This window comes from Nannospalax galili, unplaced genomic scaffold (assembly GCF_000622305.1).
Source record: "Nannospalax galili isolate Female #2095 unplaced genomic scaffold, S.galili_v1.0 scaffold182, whole genome shotgun sequence".
Taxonomy (NCBI): domain Eukaryota; kingdom Metazoa; phylum Chordata; class Mammalia; order Rodentia; family Spalacidae; genus Nannospalax; species Nannospalax galili.
The window spans coordinates 860,624-880,202 of record NW_008348662.1 but is presented as its reverse complement, the minus strand read 5'-3'; the positions used below and the strand labels follow the sequence as shown (position 1 = coordinate 880,202).

At 37.0% G+C, this 19,579-nt stretch overlaps 1 protein-coding gene across 8 annotated transcripts in view; it reads left to right on the top strand.

Annotated features, from left to right (window-relative positions):
* Tsga10 (testis specific 10) overlaps positions 1-19,579 on the top strand; it is a 162,810-nt gene that overhangs the window by 42,888 nt on the left and 100,343 nt on the right. For all 8 annotated transcript variants that reach the window (XR_003851526.1, XM_029569744.1, XM_029569747.1 and 5 more), the window contains 3 exons: positions 7,347-7,517; positions 7,597-7,674; positions 8,570-8,721. Coding sequence is in view for 7 of the 8 variants with exons in the window: in XM_029569744.1 (XP_029425604.1) it covers positions 7,347-7,517; positions 7,597-7,674; positions 8,570-8,721 (401 nt within the window). In the remaining variant the exon portion in view is untranslated. The remainder of the gene's footprint in view (positions 1-7,346; positions 7,518-7,596; positions 7,675-8,569; positions 8,722-19,579) is intronic.

The window sequence follows — 19,579 nt, the reverse complement described above, 5'->3', positions numbered from 1 at the left end:
TACCCTCTCTTCCCTAATGGTCCCTGAGCCCTGGGTGGGTAAGGTTTAATATAGGAATCCTGTCTAAGAAACCACACTCTGCAGATTTTTATTCTCTGTGCTTTGACCATTTGTGGCCTTTTGTGTTCATTGCCTTCTCTTGCATGAGGTACCTTCATTGATGAGAATTGAGAGATACATTAGTATTGTTCCTACCCCTTGTTCCACTATGTTCCAGGAGCCTTAGGTGTAGAGGTTCAATTGTAGATGTGTTTTATTAAGAATTTTTCCATCTGTGTACATGAGGGATATTGGTCTATAGTTTTCTTTTTGTTGTTGTTTTTTCTTTACCTGACTTTGGTCTTAGAGTAACATTAGTTTCAAAGAAGGAAATTGGAAGTGCTCCTTCTGTTTCTATTTTTTGGAATAATTTGAGAAATATTGGTTGTAGTTCTTCCTTGAAAGTCTGGTATAATTCTGCTGTGAATCTATCTGAACCTGAGCTGTTTTTGTTTGAAGGCTTTATATTATTATTTCAATCATTTTATTTGTTATGGGTTTGTTTAAATTGTTATTCTCTTATTGGTTTAACTTTCATAGTTCAGATGTATCTAAAAATCCACGTATTTTTTAGGGTTTCCAACTTAATGGATTTTTTTTCTGGTCTTTTGAGACAGGGTCTCCTTGTAGCCCTAGCTGACTTGGAACTCACTGTGGATATCAGACTGACCTCAATCTCATAGAGATCCACCTGCTTCTGTCTCCCAAGTGCTGGGATTAAAGGCATGTGCCACCATGTTCAGCTCAACTTAATGGATTTTTAAAGTATTTCTGTATAATATTATGAATTTCTTTAGCATTTGTTGTAATGTTTCTCTGTTCACCTCTGATTTTATTAATTTGGGTCTCCTCTTTCTTTCTTATGATTAATTCAGCTAAGGGTCTGTCAATCTTGTTTATCTTGTCAAAGAAACAGCTCTGTTCATTTGATTCTTTGTATTTTTTGTTTCTATTAATTTCTTCTGTGATTTTTATTTTTTCCCCATTTACTGGATTTGGGTTTTGTGCTGGATAGCTTTAGTGTCAACTTGACACTCCTGAGTTGAGGGAGCCTCAATTGGGGAATTGCCTTCATTGGACTGGCCTGTGGCCATGTCCATGGGGCACTTTCTTGATTGTTGAGTGATGTGGCTATGGGTGGTGCCATCCCTGGGCAGGTGGGCCTGTGTTGCATAAGAAAGAAGGCTGAGTAGGGGCCAGGGGAGCAAGCCAGTAAGCAACATTCCTCCATGGCCCATGCTCCAGCTCCTACCTCTAGTTCCTGCCCCAAATTGGTATTGGTCAGAGTTTTTTATCACAGCAATGGAGAAACAAACTAGGACAGGTTTATTTAGTTTGTTCTTGTTTTTTCAAACTCTTGAGTTGCATCATTAAGTTATTTATTTGTGCTCTTTCTGATTTTTTTAAATGTAGGCACTTAGAGCTATAAATTTCCCTTTTAGTGCTGCTTTTAATGTGCACCAGAGGTTTTGGTGTGTTGCTTTCATTTTAATTTCTTTCCTTGAATTTTTAAATTTCCTTCTTGATTTCTTCTCTGACCCATTCATCATTCTATAGTGTGTTGTTTAATCTCTAAGAGTTTATGTAATCTCTAGTGATTCTTTCTTTCAAACAACAAAAAGATGACTTGTTTATTAGTTTCTCCCCCGCCCCACTGTGTAGTTCTGGCTAACCTGGAACTCGCATGAAGACCAGGCTGGCCGATCTGCCAGTCTCTGCCTGTGAGTACTGGGATTAAAGGTGTGCACCACCTCTCCTGGCGATGACTTTGTTTCTTAATCCATTCTGCTAACTGGTGTTTTATTTTCTTAATTGAGCTTTTTAAATTTCACACAACATTTCCCACTCAAATCCAGACCCACTCCCCTATCCATGCCCCCCCATCCCCCTACCAACCCCACTGCTGCCACAGGCTCACATGAGCAAGCCTCTAGTGATCTGGAAGCCTCCACCTCCCTGTGTTCATGAACCAGCCCTGGCTCTTACAGTCTTTTCTGCCTCCTCTTCTACAATGGTCCCTGAGCTGTGGGTGGGTGAGGTTCCGTGTGTCAGCTCAATTAAACAAGGGCCCAAAGGGGAGGTGAGAAATAGGTGGTGGGCCAGCACTGGATTGAGAACTATTTGAGACTGATTGCTGCTGGGTGAGGCAGAGTATGACTTACATACAACATTGGATGGGCTGACTAGACTCCAGTAGACACATTTACACTAACTGTTTTTTGGTTGGAGAGTTTTGGCAATTAATATTTAATACTATTATTGAAAGGTATGTGCTGGTGTCATTTTGTTGATTTTTTTGCTATTTGTGTTTTTAGTCCTATTTTGTTTTTCAGTAATTATAGCTTCATTTGTTTCCTTTCTGCAGCCATTTGCTATGTTTATTTTTTTCTTTAGTCTGAGGCATTGCTTCCATTCTCTGTAGGACTAGTTTAGTGAACATAAATTCTTTTAACCTGTTTACATCATGGAAAGTTTTTCTTTTTCCAGCTATAGCAGATAATTTTGCTGGATAAAGTAGTCTGGGTTGACATCTGTGGTCTTTTAGAATTGGAATACATTGTGCCAAGCTCTTCTGGTATTTAAAGTTTCCATTGAGAAGTCAACTGTTATTCTGGTGGGTTTGCCTTTATATATGACTCGTGGCTTTTCTCTTGCAGCTCTTTTTTCTATATATTTAGTGTTTTTAACTATAATATGTGGTGAGAGTTTCTTTTCTGATTCTTTTTGGTGTTCTGTGTGCTTCCTGTATCTGTATGGGTGTATTTTAATTTGAAGACATTTTCTTCTGTGATCCTATTGAAGATCTGTTCTATGCAATTGACCTGGGATTCTTTTCCTGTGTGTATAATTTGTAGATTTCATCTTTATGTGGTATATCCAAGTCCCTGCATATTCGTGTGTGTGCTTTGTGTATGTGTGGTATGTTTGTGTGTTAATTTTTCTACTTTATCTTCAAATCCTGATATTCTATCTTCTATTTGATCCATTCTATTGATAAGGTTTTCCCTTGAGTTTTCTAATTGGGTTAGTCAATTTTTCAATTCCATCCTCATTTTAGCTTGTGTTTTCTTCAGTATTTCTATTTCTTTATTATTTATATTATCTCTTTATCACTTTTCAAATGCTGAATTGTCTTCAGTTGTATGTTTATGGTTTCTTATACTTCAATCAGGAGTTTATTCTTACTTTCTGTAAGTTTGTGTAGGTGTCAGTTTGTGTGCTCTTTAAACTCTTTGAATTCTTTTTTTTCAGCCTTATAATTATTCTTTTAAAGTCTGTGTCTTGGGGTTCATCTAGGTAATTCTCATTGGAGAACATTCTATAGGAATAGTAGTTTTGGGTGGGTGGGGGCAGCATATTGTCTTAGTTTTTCATGTTGTTTGTGTTAAGCATTGTGATCTGGGCATGTGGATTTATTTCCTTGGTTGTATGTCTGATTTGAGATTCTTGCCTGCTGAGTGGAAGTTTTTCTTTTTTAAATTTAAGATCAAGTATGAAGAGTTCATAAGTCAGTCCTTCAGATACTCAGAGTTGATTTTTGATTGGATAGACTAGGTTGATTCCAATTCAGTGGTAACTGAGAAAGCATGTGAATGTGGCTCCTGGCAGGGTCTGAACATAGAAAGGTGGGGGGGGGGCAATATATTTTCCTATTTTCCTACATTCATTCCTCAATGTATAAGTATTAAATTAGTGTATCTTCAGATTGTAGTATATTAGACATTTGATTTTTTTATTGCTATTTGAGTTGCTAACTTATGTGTCATTAAAAATTAAATTAATTTTGACTTGGGCTTAGAACAGAATTTACAAAAATTTTTGAAATGGTTCTAAACATCATTCTGTCATTTTGTTGTTGTTGCTTTGACAGGGTCTCCTTAGTCCCAGCCTACCTGGAACTCACTACATGGACCAGGCTGGCCTTGATCTCACAGAGATCCACCTGCCCCTGCCTCCCAAGGGCTAGGATGAAAGGTGTGCACCACCCTCGCAGCATCATTCTGTCATTTGGTATTACATATTTATGCAAAACAGCATTCCAAACATTGATATTGATAAACCAAACTATTGACCAACTCTGAAAATTTTCTGCATCCCAAAGTATCAAGGTTTAACTGTTTTATGTAAAAATAAACAGCTACATCCATCTCATTAGTATGCAAATCTGTTCTTATCTTTAATTAATGATAAAATTAATTTCTTTCTGATTTATAATCAGTAAATGTTGATTGATATTCCTGTTGTACATACTTACATACTCAGGGTCAGGTAAAATTTTCTAAGGTGAAAAAGAGTGAGTGGAAAAAGTTCTAGAAGCTCTACTCTACATAACAGAAGAAAATAAAAGTAGACCCTGTTTACAGTTAACAAATAATGTAGTTGCAGAGGAAATTATATTGTCTTTTTGTTGTTATTATAGGATATGGACTCAGGAACATAGTACAAGAAATAAAATAAGTAGGCCTTTTTAGTTATGATCAAGGAAGCTTTTGCTAGTAGACGTAGCATTTGAGCCTTGAATTATAATTGGGACTCCAGTCCTGAGAGGGACAAGGAAGAACATTCTAAAGAAAGCATATGAAACAAAGGACAAAGGCAGGAAAATCAACAGAGAATCGGCCAGCTTTAGATTAGGATAGGCAGAATGTATCAGCGGAGCAAGGAGTAATAAATGTAACATGAAAGGTAGGTTGAATTTAAGCAGGAATATATACTTTTTTTCTGTATACTTTTTTTCTGCATATAAAGATACTCACATAGTATCTTTAGCTTCGCAGGCCATGTTGTCTTTGTTGCAAATATTCAGTTTTATTGCAGGATGAAAATAGACACTGACAACCCATAATAGAGTAAGTTTCTATTGCAATAAATTTTATGGACGCTGAAATTTGAGATTCACATTTTTACTATTATGAAAAATTGTTCTTCCTTTGATTTTTTTCTAGGCATTTAACAATGTGAAAAACGTTTTTATCTTATAAATATATGAAACAAGGAAGCAGATTGGTTTTGGCTTGTGAGCACTGTATAGTTAGCTAGATTCTGGACTTTGATGGCTCAATGAACCTATTTAGGGATTTGTGCTTTTGTTTTTTAAGCAACAGACAATTTATTATTTAGTGAAGGCAGGAGAAATATAACCAAAGTAGCCCTTTTAAAAACTATATTAATCTTGTGGTAATTTACTACTTCTCATGTGATCTTTCTATATTAACATAATGATTTCTCCTTGGAGATAATTAGGGGAGGGAAAGACCATGGATTCTTTAGAAGGTTGTTCCAGTGGTTCATGCGTGAAGCAAAAATGCTATCAGTGGAAATAAATACAGGGACAGATGCCAAAAATACAAAGGAAGAAGAGTTGCCAAGATTTGATGTGGGGGAGGAAAGACAATTGAAAATGTCTGAAATCTGTCTTGAATGGCAGAGAATTGTAGAAATAAGAGGAGAAATAAAGCCATTCATGATTTGAAGGAAAGCTGTAAGTTTGTTTTCAGATGAATGGAGTAAGATGATGGTGTACATTCAGAAAGAAGTTGCTGCCTGCTAGTAAGAAATGTAGAACTGGAGAGAGTGAGAGGTAGGCACTGAATATGTAGCTTTAGAAGGCATCATCTTGGTAAGTTTTGAGCCTTCAGAATGAGTGAATTCTATAAATTAGAAAGCTGTACAAGAGCAGAGAAGTCGAGATGGAGAACTTAGGTATAACAAGATGTTATAAACCCAACGGAGGAAGGAAGCCAAGAATAAAGGCTCTGAAACAATTTCAAATGTTGCCAAAAAATGAAGAACAGGAACTTTAGTCCTAGTACTCAGGAGACAGAGGCAGGTGAATCTCTTTGAGATCAAGGCCAGCCTGGTCTGTGTAGCAAATACCAGGCCAGCCTGGGGCTACAGGGAGATCCTGTTTCAAAAAACAAAAACAGAAAAGAATAGGAACTGATGAAACACCCTTACATTTGGTGAGCCCCTCAGTTTAAGTTTTGCATTGGTGATAGAGGAGGGGAATACAGATTACCTTGGGGGTGACAATGTGAAAGGAATTGGCAGTGTGTAGAGGTTATCCTTTAAAAGTGTATGCCAAGGGCTGGAAAGATGGCTCAGTGGTTAAGAGCACTGGATGTTCTTGCAGGAGCACTGGATGTTCTTGCAGAAGACCTGGGTTTGAATCCCAGCACCCACATTGCAGCTGACAGTAGTCTGTAACTCCAATTCCAGGGGATCTCATGCCTTTGTCTGTCCTCTGTAGGCACTGTACCACGTGGGTGCACTTACACACATGCACTTAACACTTGTACACATTTAAAAAAAAACTGTCAAAGGAAGAAGAGAGGTTAAGAGCACTGGATGTTCTTGCAGGAGCACTGGATGTTCTTGCAGAAGACCTGGGTTTGAATCCCAGCACCCACATTGCAGCTGACAGTAGTCTGTAACTCCATTTCCAGGGGATCTCATGCCTTTGTCTGTCCTCTGTAGGCACTGTACCACGTGGGTGCACTTACACACATGCACTTAACACTTGTACACATTTAAAAAAAAAACTGTCAAAGGAAGAAGAGACATAACATGGTAGATAAGGCAGCAGGGTTAGGTAACAGGTTTTCAAGCTAAGAGAACATTGATTAAAGGGGAGAGGGTGGGAGTTGGGGAGGCAGGTGGTAGAGAGGGCACAACTCAAGGTGAAAGGAAACAGTTTTGAGTTGGGGAGATTTTAGAAGACACTTTAAGAAATACAGTTTGGGGTTCTGGTAAAGTTTAGCTATGGAGACTGAGAAAGAATACATCTTCTGAAACTTGGAGACCAACTTGGAGTAGATAATGATCAAAATTGAGAGACAAGAAGCAAAGTATGATATAAAGCCATCTGCAGATGTGCAACAGGTCTGGAACCTGAGGCTCAGTAAACAAATGCACAAACTATGTTGTGCCATCAGTAAGGATTGGTGAGTCTTTTTGTCAATAGACAGGACATGGAAGTAGCACATATGCTTACACAGAGAAAGAGAAGCATTGTGGAAGCGCTCATTCAACAAGTATTCGACCTGAATTGTGCTTAATTCAGATTTATATCTGTAAGTGGAATATACCAAATATATTTTCAAGCAGCGCTTGTGCGCACACACAGACACACAAACACACACACATATTCATTTACATTATTTGTACAGACTCACTTGAAAATAAAAACTCTACCATTTCCTTGTTCTTGCATATTATTTTAGGTTTAGAATTTGAATGACTAAATATAAAATATTGTATGTGTAAGTTATTGCTATTTTTAAAAATTCTATGTATTTATATAATAGGCACAGGAAGAAATTGCCCGACTACAACGAGAAATGATGAAAAGCTGTAAATCTCCAAAATCAACTACAGCACATGCTATTCTTCGCCGAGTAGAGACCGAAAGAGATGTAGCCTTTACTGACTTACGAAGAATGACCACAGAGCGAGATAGTCTGAGGGAAAGGCTAAAGGTGTGGAAGGATTTTATCTATCTAAGCATAAGTGCAACACAAATGCAGCAACATTAAAAGCACTTTTTTCCCCCAACAGATAGCTCAAGAGACAGCATTGAATGAGAAGGCTCACTTGGAACAAAGGATAGAGGAGCTGGAATGTACAATTCAGAACGTAAAAAGAAAAATCACTTTGGCTATAAACTGTCAATAGCTTCACCCTTTGTCTTTGTACTGTATTCAGATAAATTCTTTTATTTTTCTATGTTAGTGTTTGTAGTCCTACAATAGTAAATGTCACCTTTTCACTTATTTCCTTCAGGAAAGACAAGTAAAGTTGTTCTGTGTGTTTGGTTGCAAAGCGTTTTTTTTTTTTTTTTTTTTTTTTTTTTTTTTTTTTTTTTTTTTTTTTTTTTTAATTAGGATATAGTCCTAGGATTTTGTCTTTTTAGACAAGTCATGATCCTCCTGCTTCAGCCTCTTGAGTGCTGGCATTATAGTGCCACTACACTTAGCTCACTCTTAAAATTTTCCTAATCTACCCATTCTGTTAAAGATAATATTGCCAAATATGAATGTCAAGGATTTTAGATGCTCCAAATATTTGTTAGAGATTTTATAGCCACATAAACAGAATTAAGGGAATTTGACTTCCTTTTGCTAAGTTTAATTGACTGCATTTATGTATTTTATTTGTGATATTTTGTTATAAGTAAAAAAGCTAGACAGGAGTAAATAATTTTCATAATCTTACTCTGTTTAATTTATTAATGTTGTATAACAAATAAATCTTTTTGCAAAAATAATATGCATATAGTCAAATTGAAGCAGAGTGAAGAGTGAAAAGGGCAGACTCATGTACTTTATAGACTATAGAAAAGCTATCTAGTGACTTGTTTTTATTCCTATTGCATAACATTTTATCCACAAGATCTGCCATAGTATTCTTCAGGTCTGAGTTCATTGATCATCTCGTTAAATACGTTTTTCCATAAACTGCACTGTGTAGATTCCTAGGTGTGCTCAGGCTGTTTGGTGATGGTCGTAACTTTGTCCTTCTGCTTGTATAGCTTGATGATGAACGTATGGAACAAATGTCAAATATGACTTTGATGAAGGAAACCATAACCACTGTGGAGAAAGAAATGAAATCATTAGCAAGAAAGGCAATGGATACTGAAAGTGAACTTGGCAGACAAAAAGCAGAGAATAATTCTTTGAGGTAAATTGAATTGCCATTAGACAACCAACAGTTTGCTAAAGTTAATTGCTCTGCTTTTTAAAGTTTATTTCATAATGGAAAATTAAGTTATTTGCTATCTTTAATTTCTGAAGATTGTTATGAATTGATTATAGAAGGCTCAGCAACATGGAATGGTTCCCCAAGATTAATCCCAGACATTTAGTGGCATACTTAGCCAGGAAGCATACTTGCTAAGCTTCCTCTATGTTTGCAAAATGTGTCAAGTTTAACTGAAGTAGTTTTTATAAAACTCTTCTTGAGTACTGAGAATATTTAATATTGGTATTTGTTTGATTCACCTTTCTAGCGTTAAATTCTGTTTGGGGATCTGAACAGTATGAGAAAACACAAACCACAGACCTGAAAACTTAGAGAAAAGATGGTTTATGATAGTGAAAAGTAGCAGAGAAATGGTAGCTTGTCTTGGAACTTCTGTTACATGAATACCAAGTACATTGCTTAGCTCTTCATATAAATGGGTATAGTAGCAGAAGAAATGTCAGTTAAAGCAGCGTATAGGCAGAAGGATGGGAACAGTTTTGAAAGACCTGTGTTAGGCCTTTTACTTTTAGTGCCTGTGATACCAAAAAAAAGCTACTAAAAATTCAGTAGAGTTGAATTTCTCTGCATCTGAGGACATGAAAAATGTTAGTTCATAAAATGTAAATATGTCGTTAAATCTATAGGTAAGAATTGGTCTCCATATTAATTCCCAGAGTCTTCCCCTGATCTTTCCAGGACCTGTGGTGCATAGGTTGGACCTCTTGTCAAGATAGATAGTAGTTCAAATTCTTTTCCTTTCTTCATGAAACTTTTTCTTTCTTATAAGAATGTTATAAGCTCACACAAGATCAAAGTAATACCAAAGCAGGAAAACAACAACAAAGCTAACCTAGGAAAATAAAGATGAGTATGAAAAAATTAAAATCACTCATGATTCTGTTATCCATGGAAAATAGTAGTGTAGAATTGTTTCCATTCAGAAATTTGTCTATGTGCAGTACATAAGCTTTCTGTGTAATTGAGATCAGCCTACACATAGTTTCATAGTTGGCCTTTTTCATTTACTCATATAAGAATTTCCTGTGTCGTTAAAAGCTTTTTGAAAGCATTTTAGTTTCTTGTAATAGTCTAATAGGGGAATTGTGGGTCATGCTTTGTTCTTTTGATTCAGGGTCTTGTTGTGTGGCCCAGGCTGACCTGAGACGTGCAGTCCTCCTTCCTCAGTAGGATTACGGGTGTATACCACCTTGCCCAGCAGTTTTGGAGAATTTTTAAAAAATGTGTGTTTTTCCAGTTTTAGTCATATATAACTGCAACATATACAGTAAAATGCCCATATTTTATGTATTATGTTTGGGAAAATTTGACATATATGTGTACCTTTAAAGCCATCACTACAATCAACATACTGGCCTTATCCTGTACTCTCAAAAGTCTCCTCATGCTCCTCTGTAATTTTCACACACTCTGTCATTGATTTGGTTTTCCGGCATACAGATGTTTGGATTTCCTAAAAGAGTAAACAAATGAAGTCATATAGTGTATATTACTTCATCAGACTACTTTCACTCAGCATAATCATTTTGAGGGTTATTCATGTTGTCATATGTAAGCAATACTCCTTTTGATTGCTGAGTTGTATTCCATTGTTTGCACATAGACATTTGGCTTTTTCCCCAGTTTGTAGTTCTAACAAAGCTGCTAAGAATATTACTATATAAATCTTTGCATTGGACATGTGTATATTTCTCTTGGATTAATATCTAGGAAAATGATGAAGTCATATAACATGCTGTACTTTCAGAGAAGCCATGAAAGTATTTTTCATTGTGGTTGTGTTACTTTGCATTTGCTCCAGCAGTGTTGAGTTTTTCAGTTCTTACATATCCTCATCAATATTTGGTATGTAGTGCATTTAAAAAGTGTTAATTGAATTTTTGCAATTTTCATATATAAATATAATTTTATGGTATTTAGATTCCCCTCCCCTCTCTGTGCCTCCACTCAATATAATAGATGTATTATATATATAGGTCTATGGAATCTAATTTGTATCCTCAAAAGTCCTTCAGTGTGCATTCACCCACAGGAGCCTGGTCAGCCTACTAAGAGTCATATTCATGAAAGAGATGGTCTCTCCCCTTCCCAGCATCCATTAGTTCCTCAGGTTAGAATGGGCTTTCTTAACCAGTTCACATCTATGCTGGGATTTTGTCTGGTTTGAACTTGCATGGGACTTGTGTATGCTGTCACCATTGCTGTGAGTTCATATGAGTAACTCATCAGCTATCTGGAAACTCTGTTTCCCTGTGGTCATCCACCACTTCTGACTCTTACAATCTTTCTGTCCTTTTTCCATTTATCCATTCCAGTGTTAATGGGCAACTAAGCTGGTTTCATAACTACACCATAGCTATTGTGAAGCGTTGTGATAAACATCAGTGTGTGAGTATCTCTATATGTTGACTTAGAGTCTTTGTGGTATATACCCAAGAGTGGTATCCCTGGGGAATATGGGAGATCTATTTTTAGTTTCCTTTGAGAAACTTCCATACTGATTTCCATGATGGTTAGGCTAATTTATATTTCTGCTGTCAGTGTATAAGGGTTCATTTTCTTCTGCATCCTTGTTTTCTTAATGATTGCCATTTTGATGGGTGAGCCCAGGTATGGTGATACTTCCAGCATTACACTTTTTGCTTGGTATTGGTTTTAGTTATCTTGGGTCTTTTGTTTTTTTCATATGAATTGAAGGTTTTTCTGTTTCTGTGATAGATGCCATTGAGATTTTGATGGGAATTTCATTGAATCTGAAGATTGCTTTTGGTACTAGCCATTTTCAGTGTTAATTCTGTTGATCCATTAGCGTGGGATCTCTTTCCATCTTCTAGTGTCTTCTTCAGTATCTTCAATGATTTAAAGTTTTCATTGTAGAGGTCTTTTACTTCCTTAGGTTTATTCCAAAGTATTTTTTTAGCCTACTGTGAATGAGATTTTTTTCCTACTTTCTTTCTCAGCGTGTTTGTTACTGGTTATCTAGAAGGCTATTGACTTTTATATGTTGATTTTATATCCTGTCAATTTACTGAAAGTGTTTATCAGTTCTAAGAGTTTTCTGATGAGTCTGTAGGATCTCTTATGTATAGAATCATATCTGCAACTAGGGATGCTTTGACTTCTTTCTTTCATTTTGCCTCCATTTTTTTTCACTCCTCTTACCGCTAGAGCTAAGACTTTAAGCACTGTATTGAATAAGAGTGTAGAAAGTGCATACCCTTGTGTTGTTCCTGATATTAGAGGAAATGCTTTGAGATTTTGTCCAATCTATTATAATGTTGGCTATAGGTTTGTTGTACATGATCTTTATTATGTTGAGATATGTTGCTTCTATTGTATATTTCTTCAGTTTCATCATGAAGGGATGTTATATTATGTCAAAACCTTTCCTTCATCTGTCAAGATGATCATATGACTTCTGTATTTGAGGCAGTTTATGTGATATATTATATGTACTGATTTGTATGTATCAAATGATCTTTGCATCCCTGAAATGAAACCAACTTGATAATGGTGATCTTTCTACATGTTCTTGAATTTGATTTCCAAGTGTTTTATTGAGAAATTTTGCATCTGTGTTTCTTAAGGAGCTTGTAATGCCTATTTTGAAATTTAGTGATTTGTTTTTTTACTATTGAGTTGAATGCTTTCCTTGTATATTTTGAATATTAACACTGTATTATTACATGGGTTCCAAGTATTTTCTCCCATTCTCTAGGTTGCAGTTTTACAATTGTTTTGTATGCGTTGTGTTCATGTGTTTGCAGGTATGTGTTGGTGTACAGGTATGTTTGTACATGTATGCATGTGGAGACCAGAGGTCAGCCTTTGAAGTCATTCCTCAGGAACTGTCAACTTTGAGATGGGGTCTCATTGGACTAAAGTGTGCCAAATAGGCTAGGCTAGCTCGCCAGCCAATCCAGGGATCTTCTGTCTTTGTTTCCACAGCACTGGGATTACAAGTGTGTGCTACCACACCTGGCATTTAAAAATATATATATATATTATTTATTATTTTTATTTTATGTGTATGTGTGTATTGCCTCCATGTAGGTAAGTGCATCTATGTTGCACAATGCCTGCAGAGGACAGAGAGGCCGTTGGATTCCCTGGAACTGGAGTTACGGACAGTTATTAGCTGCCATGTGGGTGCTGGGATTTGAACCTGGGTCTTCTGCAAGAACAGTCAGTGTTCTTAACTGCTGAGCCATCTCTCCAGCCCCAGCACACCTGGCATTTTTATATGGCTTCTGGGGATCCAATATTCAGGTTCTCATGCTTGTGCAACAGGCACTTTACCAACTAAGCTATTTCCCAAGCCCTTGGTTGTTTATTTTTATTTTATGTGTATGAGTGTATTGCCTGCATGTAGATGAGTGCACCCATGTTGTGCAGTGCCCCGGTCAGAAGAGGGCTTTGGATTCCCCTGGAACTGGAGTTAAGGATGGTTTGTACCTGCCATGTGGGTGGTGGGAATCGAACCTGGGTCCTCTGCAAGAGCACTTAGTGCTCTTAACCGATAAGCCATCTCTCCAGCCCCTTGGTTCTTTATTTTGCTGTGCATAAAACTTTTAATTTTATGTAGTGTTACTTTCTTTTATTTGTGGGGCGTGTGTGTGTGTGTGTGTGTGTGTGTGTGTGTGTGTGTGTGATTTAAAAATTGACCACGTCACTAACTGACCATGCTTTTCCTCTTAGGTTTTTCTCGTAGGAGTTTTGTGTTTTCAGTTCTTCTGCTTAGTTTTATTATTCGTCTTGAATTTCTTTGGGGCTGTAGTATAGGATTTTGATCCCATTTAATTTCTTTGTATGTAGATACTCAATTTTCTCAACACCATTGGTTGAGGAGGCTTTCCTTCAGCCATTGTGTGGTCTTGGCAATGTTTTGCTGTCCCTAGCATCATTTGACATGTGTCTGGATTCATTCTGTACTCTTCATCTGGACCATTTTTCCAAATGTCCATCATATCAGTGCTTTGCAATTTTGATTACTGTGGCTTTGTGAGATGATTTAACATCAAACTGTGAGGGCTCTTTTTTTGTTCTTCTCTTTCAAGATTGTTCTTTCTCAGTTTATGGATCATTATATGTGTATTTCTTGATTATCTATTTCATTCCATGGACCTATTTATGTATCTTGATTCCAGTGCAGTACTTTGGGTTGCCTTAGTTTTATTGAGCCTTCAAATTAGGCAGTATTAATCTTCAAACTTAGTTCTTGTTTTTCCAAAGCATTTTGGCCATTCTATGATTTTTTAAAATTTATTTTTTTACAATCAACTTAACAACGAATAAAAAGGCATGCTGGGAATTTGAATGGATTTAGGGAGAAATGAAAGTCATGGTGTCTTCCCACTGCTCAATAGAGTTTATCTCTTCATTCATTTAGGCCTTTGATTTCACTCAGCAGTACTTTGTAGTTTTTAGTGGATAATTCTTGCACATTTTTGTGGGGTTTTTTGTAAATATATTTTTATTGAATTTTTGTGGCTTTCATAGAATACATTTTAATCATATGTAGCCCCTTTCCCTATTTGCAGCCTCCATCTGTCGCCCACAGGACTTCATGCATTTTTGTCATATGTGTCAAGGCCTATTGAGTCAAGTTTGTGTACCCAGATGTCAGTTGGTATGAATTCATCCACTAGAGCCTCTTCATTCTGTGTAGCATCCCTTCCTTCCTTAAAGAAGGTCAACTCTCCCTCACCTACCAGTGATCAGCTGCCAATAGTTTCTTCCCAAAGTTGTGTCCTCCTGCTCATTTCCCCAGTTCTATGCTGGTTTTTGTCTGACTGAATTTGCATAGGTGTTGTACATGCTGTCACCTTTGCTATAAGTTCATATAAGCAAGGAGGAGCCTGTAAGATTCTGTTTCCTTATGGTCATTCACCTCCCCTGGCTCTTACAATCTTTCTGCCCCCTCTTCTGCAATGGGCCCTGAGCCCTAGGTGGGTGACGTTTAATATAGAAGTCCTGTCCAGGGACCCACACTCTTCAGTCTCTTATTCTCTATACTTTGGCCAGATGTAGCCCTTTGTGTCCATCGCCCTCTGTTGCTTGAGGAAGCTTCGTTGATGAGAGTTGAGAAATGCATTAGTATTCTTTTTACCCCTTATTCTACTAAGTTCCATGAGCTGTAGATGTAGGGGTTACATTGTAGATGTGTCATTTAGGGTTGGGCATCTCACAAACACTTATTATCTGTGTATGACCATTTGTGGAACTCTGTAATAGTCTTCGTCTGTTGCAAAAGAAGCTTCTTTGGTGTGTGATGACTGGCATACTTGTCTATAAATATAAGGATTCACATTTAGCATATAGTAAGAAATTACATTTGTCTAGGGAATGTGACAGACCTAGGATTTTCTCTAAGATCTATGACCTCTCCAACCATGTGTATTTGGCTATGTTTACAGTGCTACACATGAGAACCCTCCTACTGAGTGTGCTTTAAGTCCAATTAGGTAGCTGCTGATTACCCCCCTCCCCCAAGATAAACGTGCCACTACTGCATCAATATAGTATGCTATGCTGGACATTGTTATGATTATAGACTTTAAAACTGGGGTTGGTGTGTTGATTGATTTCTTCCCTTAGCAGCTTGCATATTGTCCTCCAAAACTAAGGGAGCTAGTCTTCAGGGAAGAGGCTTCTACGTCAGTCAGTTCCAGCTCCATTGCTTCAAGTCTTGTGTCTGAAGTATGTCCTGTCTTCAGCAATATGGTCTTACCTTCAAGTTATGGTAGATAAACAAGGGCTGTGGAAATAGCCTGTGTAAATTTGGGACCCTCTTGGACCACCCTACCTAACAACTTGAAAGGAGGCGTTCCCTGTCTGGCACTGTGTTTCTTTTTATATAGTCTTCAGCTATACATGTGCACTCATGTACAAATGTATGTGTATTTTTCAGAAGGCTTTTGAAATAATACATTTCCCTCTGGCTTTTCACACCAGCTAAGCATTATCTATCTCTCTTCTCTCTCTCCCTATCCCTTCTTCTTCCCTCTCCAGGTATAAAGTACCCTCATCTTCCCCATTTCTCCCTTGATAATACACGTGTCCTATGATTCCCCCCTCTCTTGAGCTCCTTTCCCTTTACACCCATGGTTCCTTGTGTAACCTTCCCCTTTTCCCTCCCAGTTAAATACTCCCTTTTTATCCATTTCACCTTTGGTAACACCTGTCTCCTACTGTCCCTCTATCTCAGATTCCCTCTTTACCTTTACCTGCATGGTTTCTTTCTATTTTCTTGGCTCCTGCAGTTACATCAGGACATATACTCATATATAAGGATTTGGTACTAAGATCCACAAATGAGAAAGAATATACATTGTTTGCTTTTCTGAGTCTGTGTTACTTCATTTAGTATCACAGTTTCTAGTCCCATCTGTTTATTTGCAAATTTCATGATTTCATCTTCCTTTACCACTGAATAGAACTCCATTGTGTAAATGTACCATATTTTCATTATCCAGTCTCAGTTGAGGGACACTTAGGTTGCTTCCACCTCTTAGCTATTGTGAAAAGAGCAGCAACAAAGAGCAGGACTGTACAAGTACCTCTGCATTAGGATGAGCCCTTTGGGCATATGGTAGGTTCGTTTTTAGTTTTTTAAGAGTTCTCCACACTCCTTTCCATAGTGGTTGCACATGTTTGCTATCCCACCAGCAGTGAATGAGTGTTCCCCTTTCTTGACATGCTTGCCAACATTTTGTATCATTTGTTCTCTTGGCCTTAGTCTGACTGGGGTAAGATGAAATCTTAAAGTGGTTTTGATTTGCATTTCCATAATTACTAAGGATGTTGAACACTTCTAAAGGTGTTTCTTACCCATTTTTATTTCTTCTTTGGAGAACTCTCTGTTCAGATCCATAGCCTATCTTTTAATTGGGTCATTAGTTTTCTTGATTCTTTGTATTTTGAGTTCGTTATATATTCTGGATATTAATACTCTGCCAGATGTATTGCTGGTGAAGATTTTCTCTCACTCAGTGGGTTTTCTCTTTACTTCCTTGATTTTTTCTTTTGCTGTACAGAAGCTTTTTAGCTTAATGGGGTCCCACTTGTTGATTGCTGATCTGAGCAACTTATGTCCAATTTAGAAAGTCCTTTCTTACACCTATATCTTGTAGGGTTACTGCCTATGTTTTCTCCTAAAAATTTAAGAGTTTCAGGTTTCACATTTAGGTCTTCAGTGCATTTGGAGTTAACTTTTGTGCAGGGTGACAGATAAGGGTCTAACTTCATTCTTCTACAGGTGGAGATACAGTTTTGCTAAGGCCATTTGTTGAAGATGCTATCTTTCCTCCAGTGTGTGTTCTTGGCACCTTTGTCAAATATCAGGTGGCTGAAACTGCATCCACTCATATTTGGGTCTTCAATTATGTTTCAAACTCCTTCTATGAAACCAGTATTGCTTTAATACCAAAACCAACAAAAAAGAAAGCTATAGACCCATACCTTATCCTTAATGAACACAGATTCAAAAATTCTCAATAAAATACTTTCAAACTGCATACAGACACGGATCAAAAAAGATCATCCACCATGATCAAGTTGGCTTTATTCTAGAGATGCAGGGAGAGTTCAGGGTACATAAATCAATGAATGCAATAAAATGAACTTAAAGACAAAAATAACATGGCCATCTCAATATATACTGAAAAGGCCTTTGACAAAATCTAACATGCATTTATGATAAAAAATCCTAGAGGAATTGGACTGGAGGGAACATACCTCAACATAATTAAAGCTATATATAACAAACCCACAGTCAACATCATTCTAAATGGAGAAATTAAGATTAGGAACATTAAGATTAGGAATTAGACAAGGCTGTCCACTATCTTCACTCCTTTTCAGTATAGTACTTAAAACTCTTGCTAGAACAATAAAACAGAAAAAGGAAATCAAAGGAGTACTAATTAGAAAAGAAGAGGTCAAATTATCCCTATTTGTAGATGATAGGATACTATACATAAGAGATCCCAAAAATTCCATCAGAAAACTCCTAGTAATGATCAACACTTCCAGCAAAGTGGCATATTACAAAATCAATTTACAAAATTCAGTAGCCTTTCTGTATAATGACAGCCAATCAGAGAAAGAGTTCATAGAGACCATCCCATTCACAATAGTCTCAGAAAATATCTCAGAATAAACCTGACCAAAGATGTTAAAGATCTTTACAATGAAAATTTTAAATATTTGAAGAAAGAGATTGAGGAAGACACCAGAAGATGGAAAGACCTCCCATGCTCATGAACTGGTAGAATTAATATTGTGAAAATCCTACCAAAAGCAGTCTATAGATTCAATGCAATGCCAATCAAAATCCCCACAACATTCTTCACAGAATTAGAAAAAAGAAATCCTAAATTTGTATGGTATCACAAAAGACCATAGGTAGCCAAAGCAATCCTGAGCACAAAGAACAATGCTGAGAGGATTACCATACTAGATCTCAAACTGTTTTACAGAGCTATAGTCATATAAACAGCAAGATACTGGTACAAAAACAGACACATAGATCGGTGGAACATAATTGAAGACCCAGGCATGTCATTTTTTTTTTAGACAAATTTTACTGTATATTCTAGGTTTGCCTTGACTTTACAATCCTCGTGCCTCTCCAAGTGCTAGGGTTATAGGAGTGTGACACTGCCTGACTTTGTTCAGCTTTATCCATATGTACTTTGGATTTTAAAACTCTCTCTCTCTCTCTTCTCTCTCTCTCTCTCTGTGTGTATTTCTGTCTGCACAGTTTTGATTATGCTACAAAATTTCACATGTAGATTTTTGTACATACATGCCTTTATTTATTAAAACCATTTCATACTTTCTACATGTTAAAAGAAGCAAACTCCTTTTTTAACTAATTTGATATTTCTAAGAGTCTGAAATTATTCTATAAAAAGTTATTTAATTGAATAGAACCCTGGAGCATATGAGTTTTTCTTTTTTCATGTGTATTATTTGATAATTTCATACATGAATACAGTGTACTTAGATCTATTCTCTGTTACTGCCTTCCAGCTTCTCTGCGACCTCCCACCCCCATTTTCCCTCAAACTTCATTATTATCTCTATTTCTATTTCTAATTTTTCTTTTTTTCTTCTTTCAGCAGACCAGACTGGCCTTGATCTCACAGAGATCCACCTGCCTCTGCCTCCTAAGTGCTGGGATTAAGGCATTTACCGCCATGTCCGACTTCTTCCTCTTTTTATCATAACCTACTGTTTACAGTTAGTGATGCCCATATATGCAAGGGTGTAGGACCATCCACCAGAGCTTGGGCAACCTTTCATGGGCCACACTACTGAAGAAAACTGCCTTTCCCTCCCTCAGGAGCCATAACCTGCCAAAAACTCCTCAGTTAGGGGTTGGTTCTCAAGAACACCTTCCCTATCTGTTGGTGGAGTGCTGATTGGCTTGATCTTGTGTCCAAGTCCAAGTAGAAAGCTGCTGGTTACCCATAGGACACTCATGCCACTATTGAACCAATGTAAATATCTTGCCAGTCTGGTTGGTAGTATAGTGTACAGAGTTCACCATAAATCCTCAACATATATTTTAAAATCAATAGGTAGCAAGGTGACGATTGCTGTATCCTATAGTATAGCTCTATATAACTTTCTAAGTAACTGCCAAACTCAGAGTGGTGTATCATTTTACAATGAGTTTCTGTTGTTATGCATCCCTGTTAAAACATTTAGTATTTTTATGTTTTTGGTGGTTTAGTTATTATGATAAATATATTGGCATATCATTCTTTTT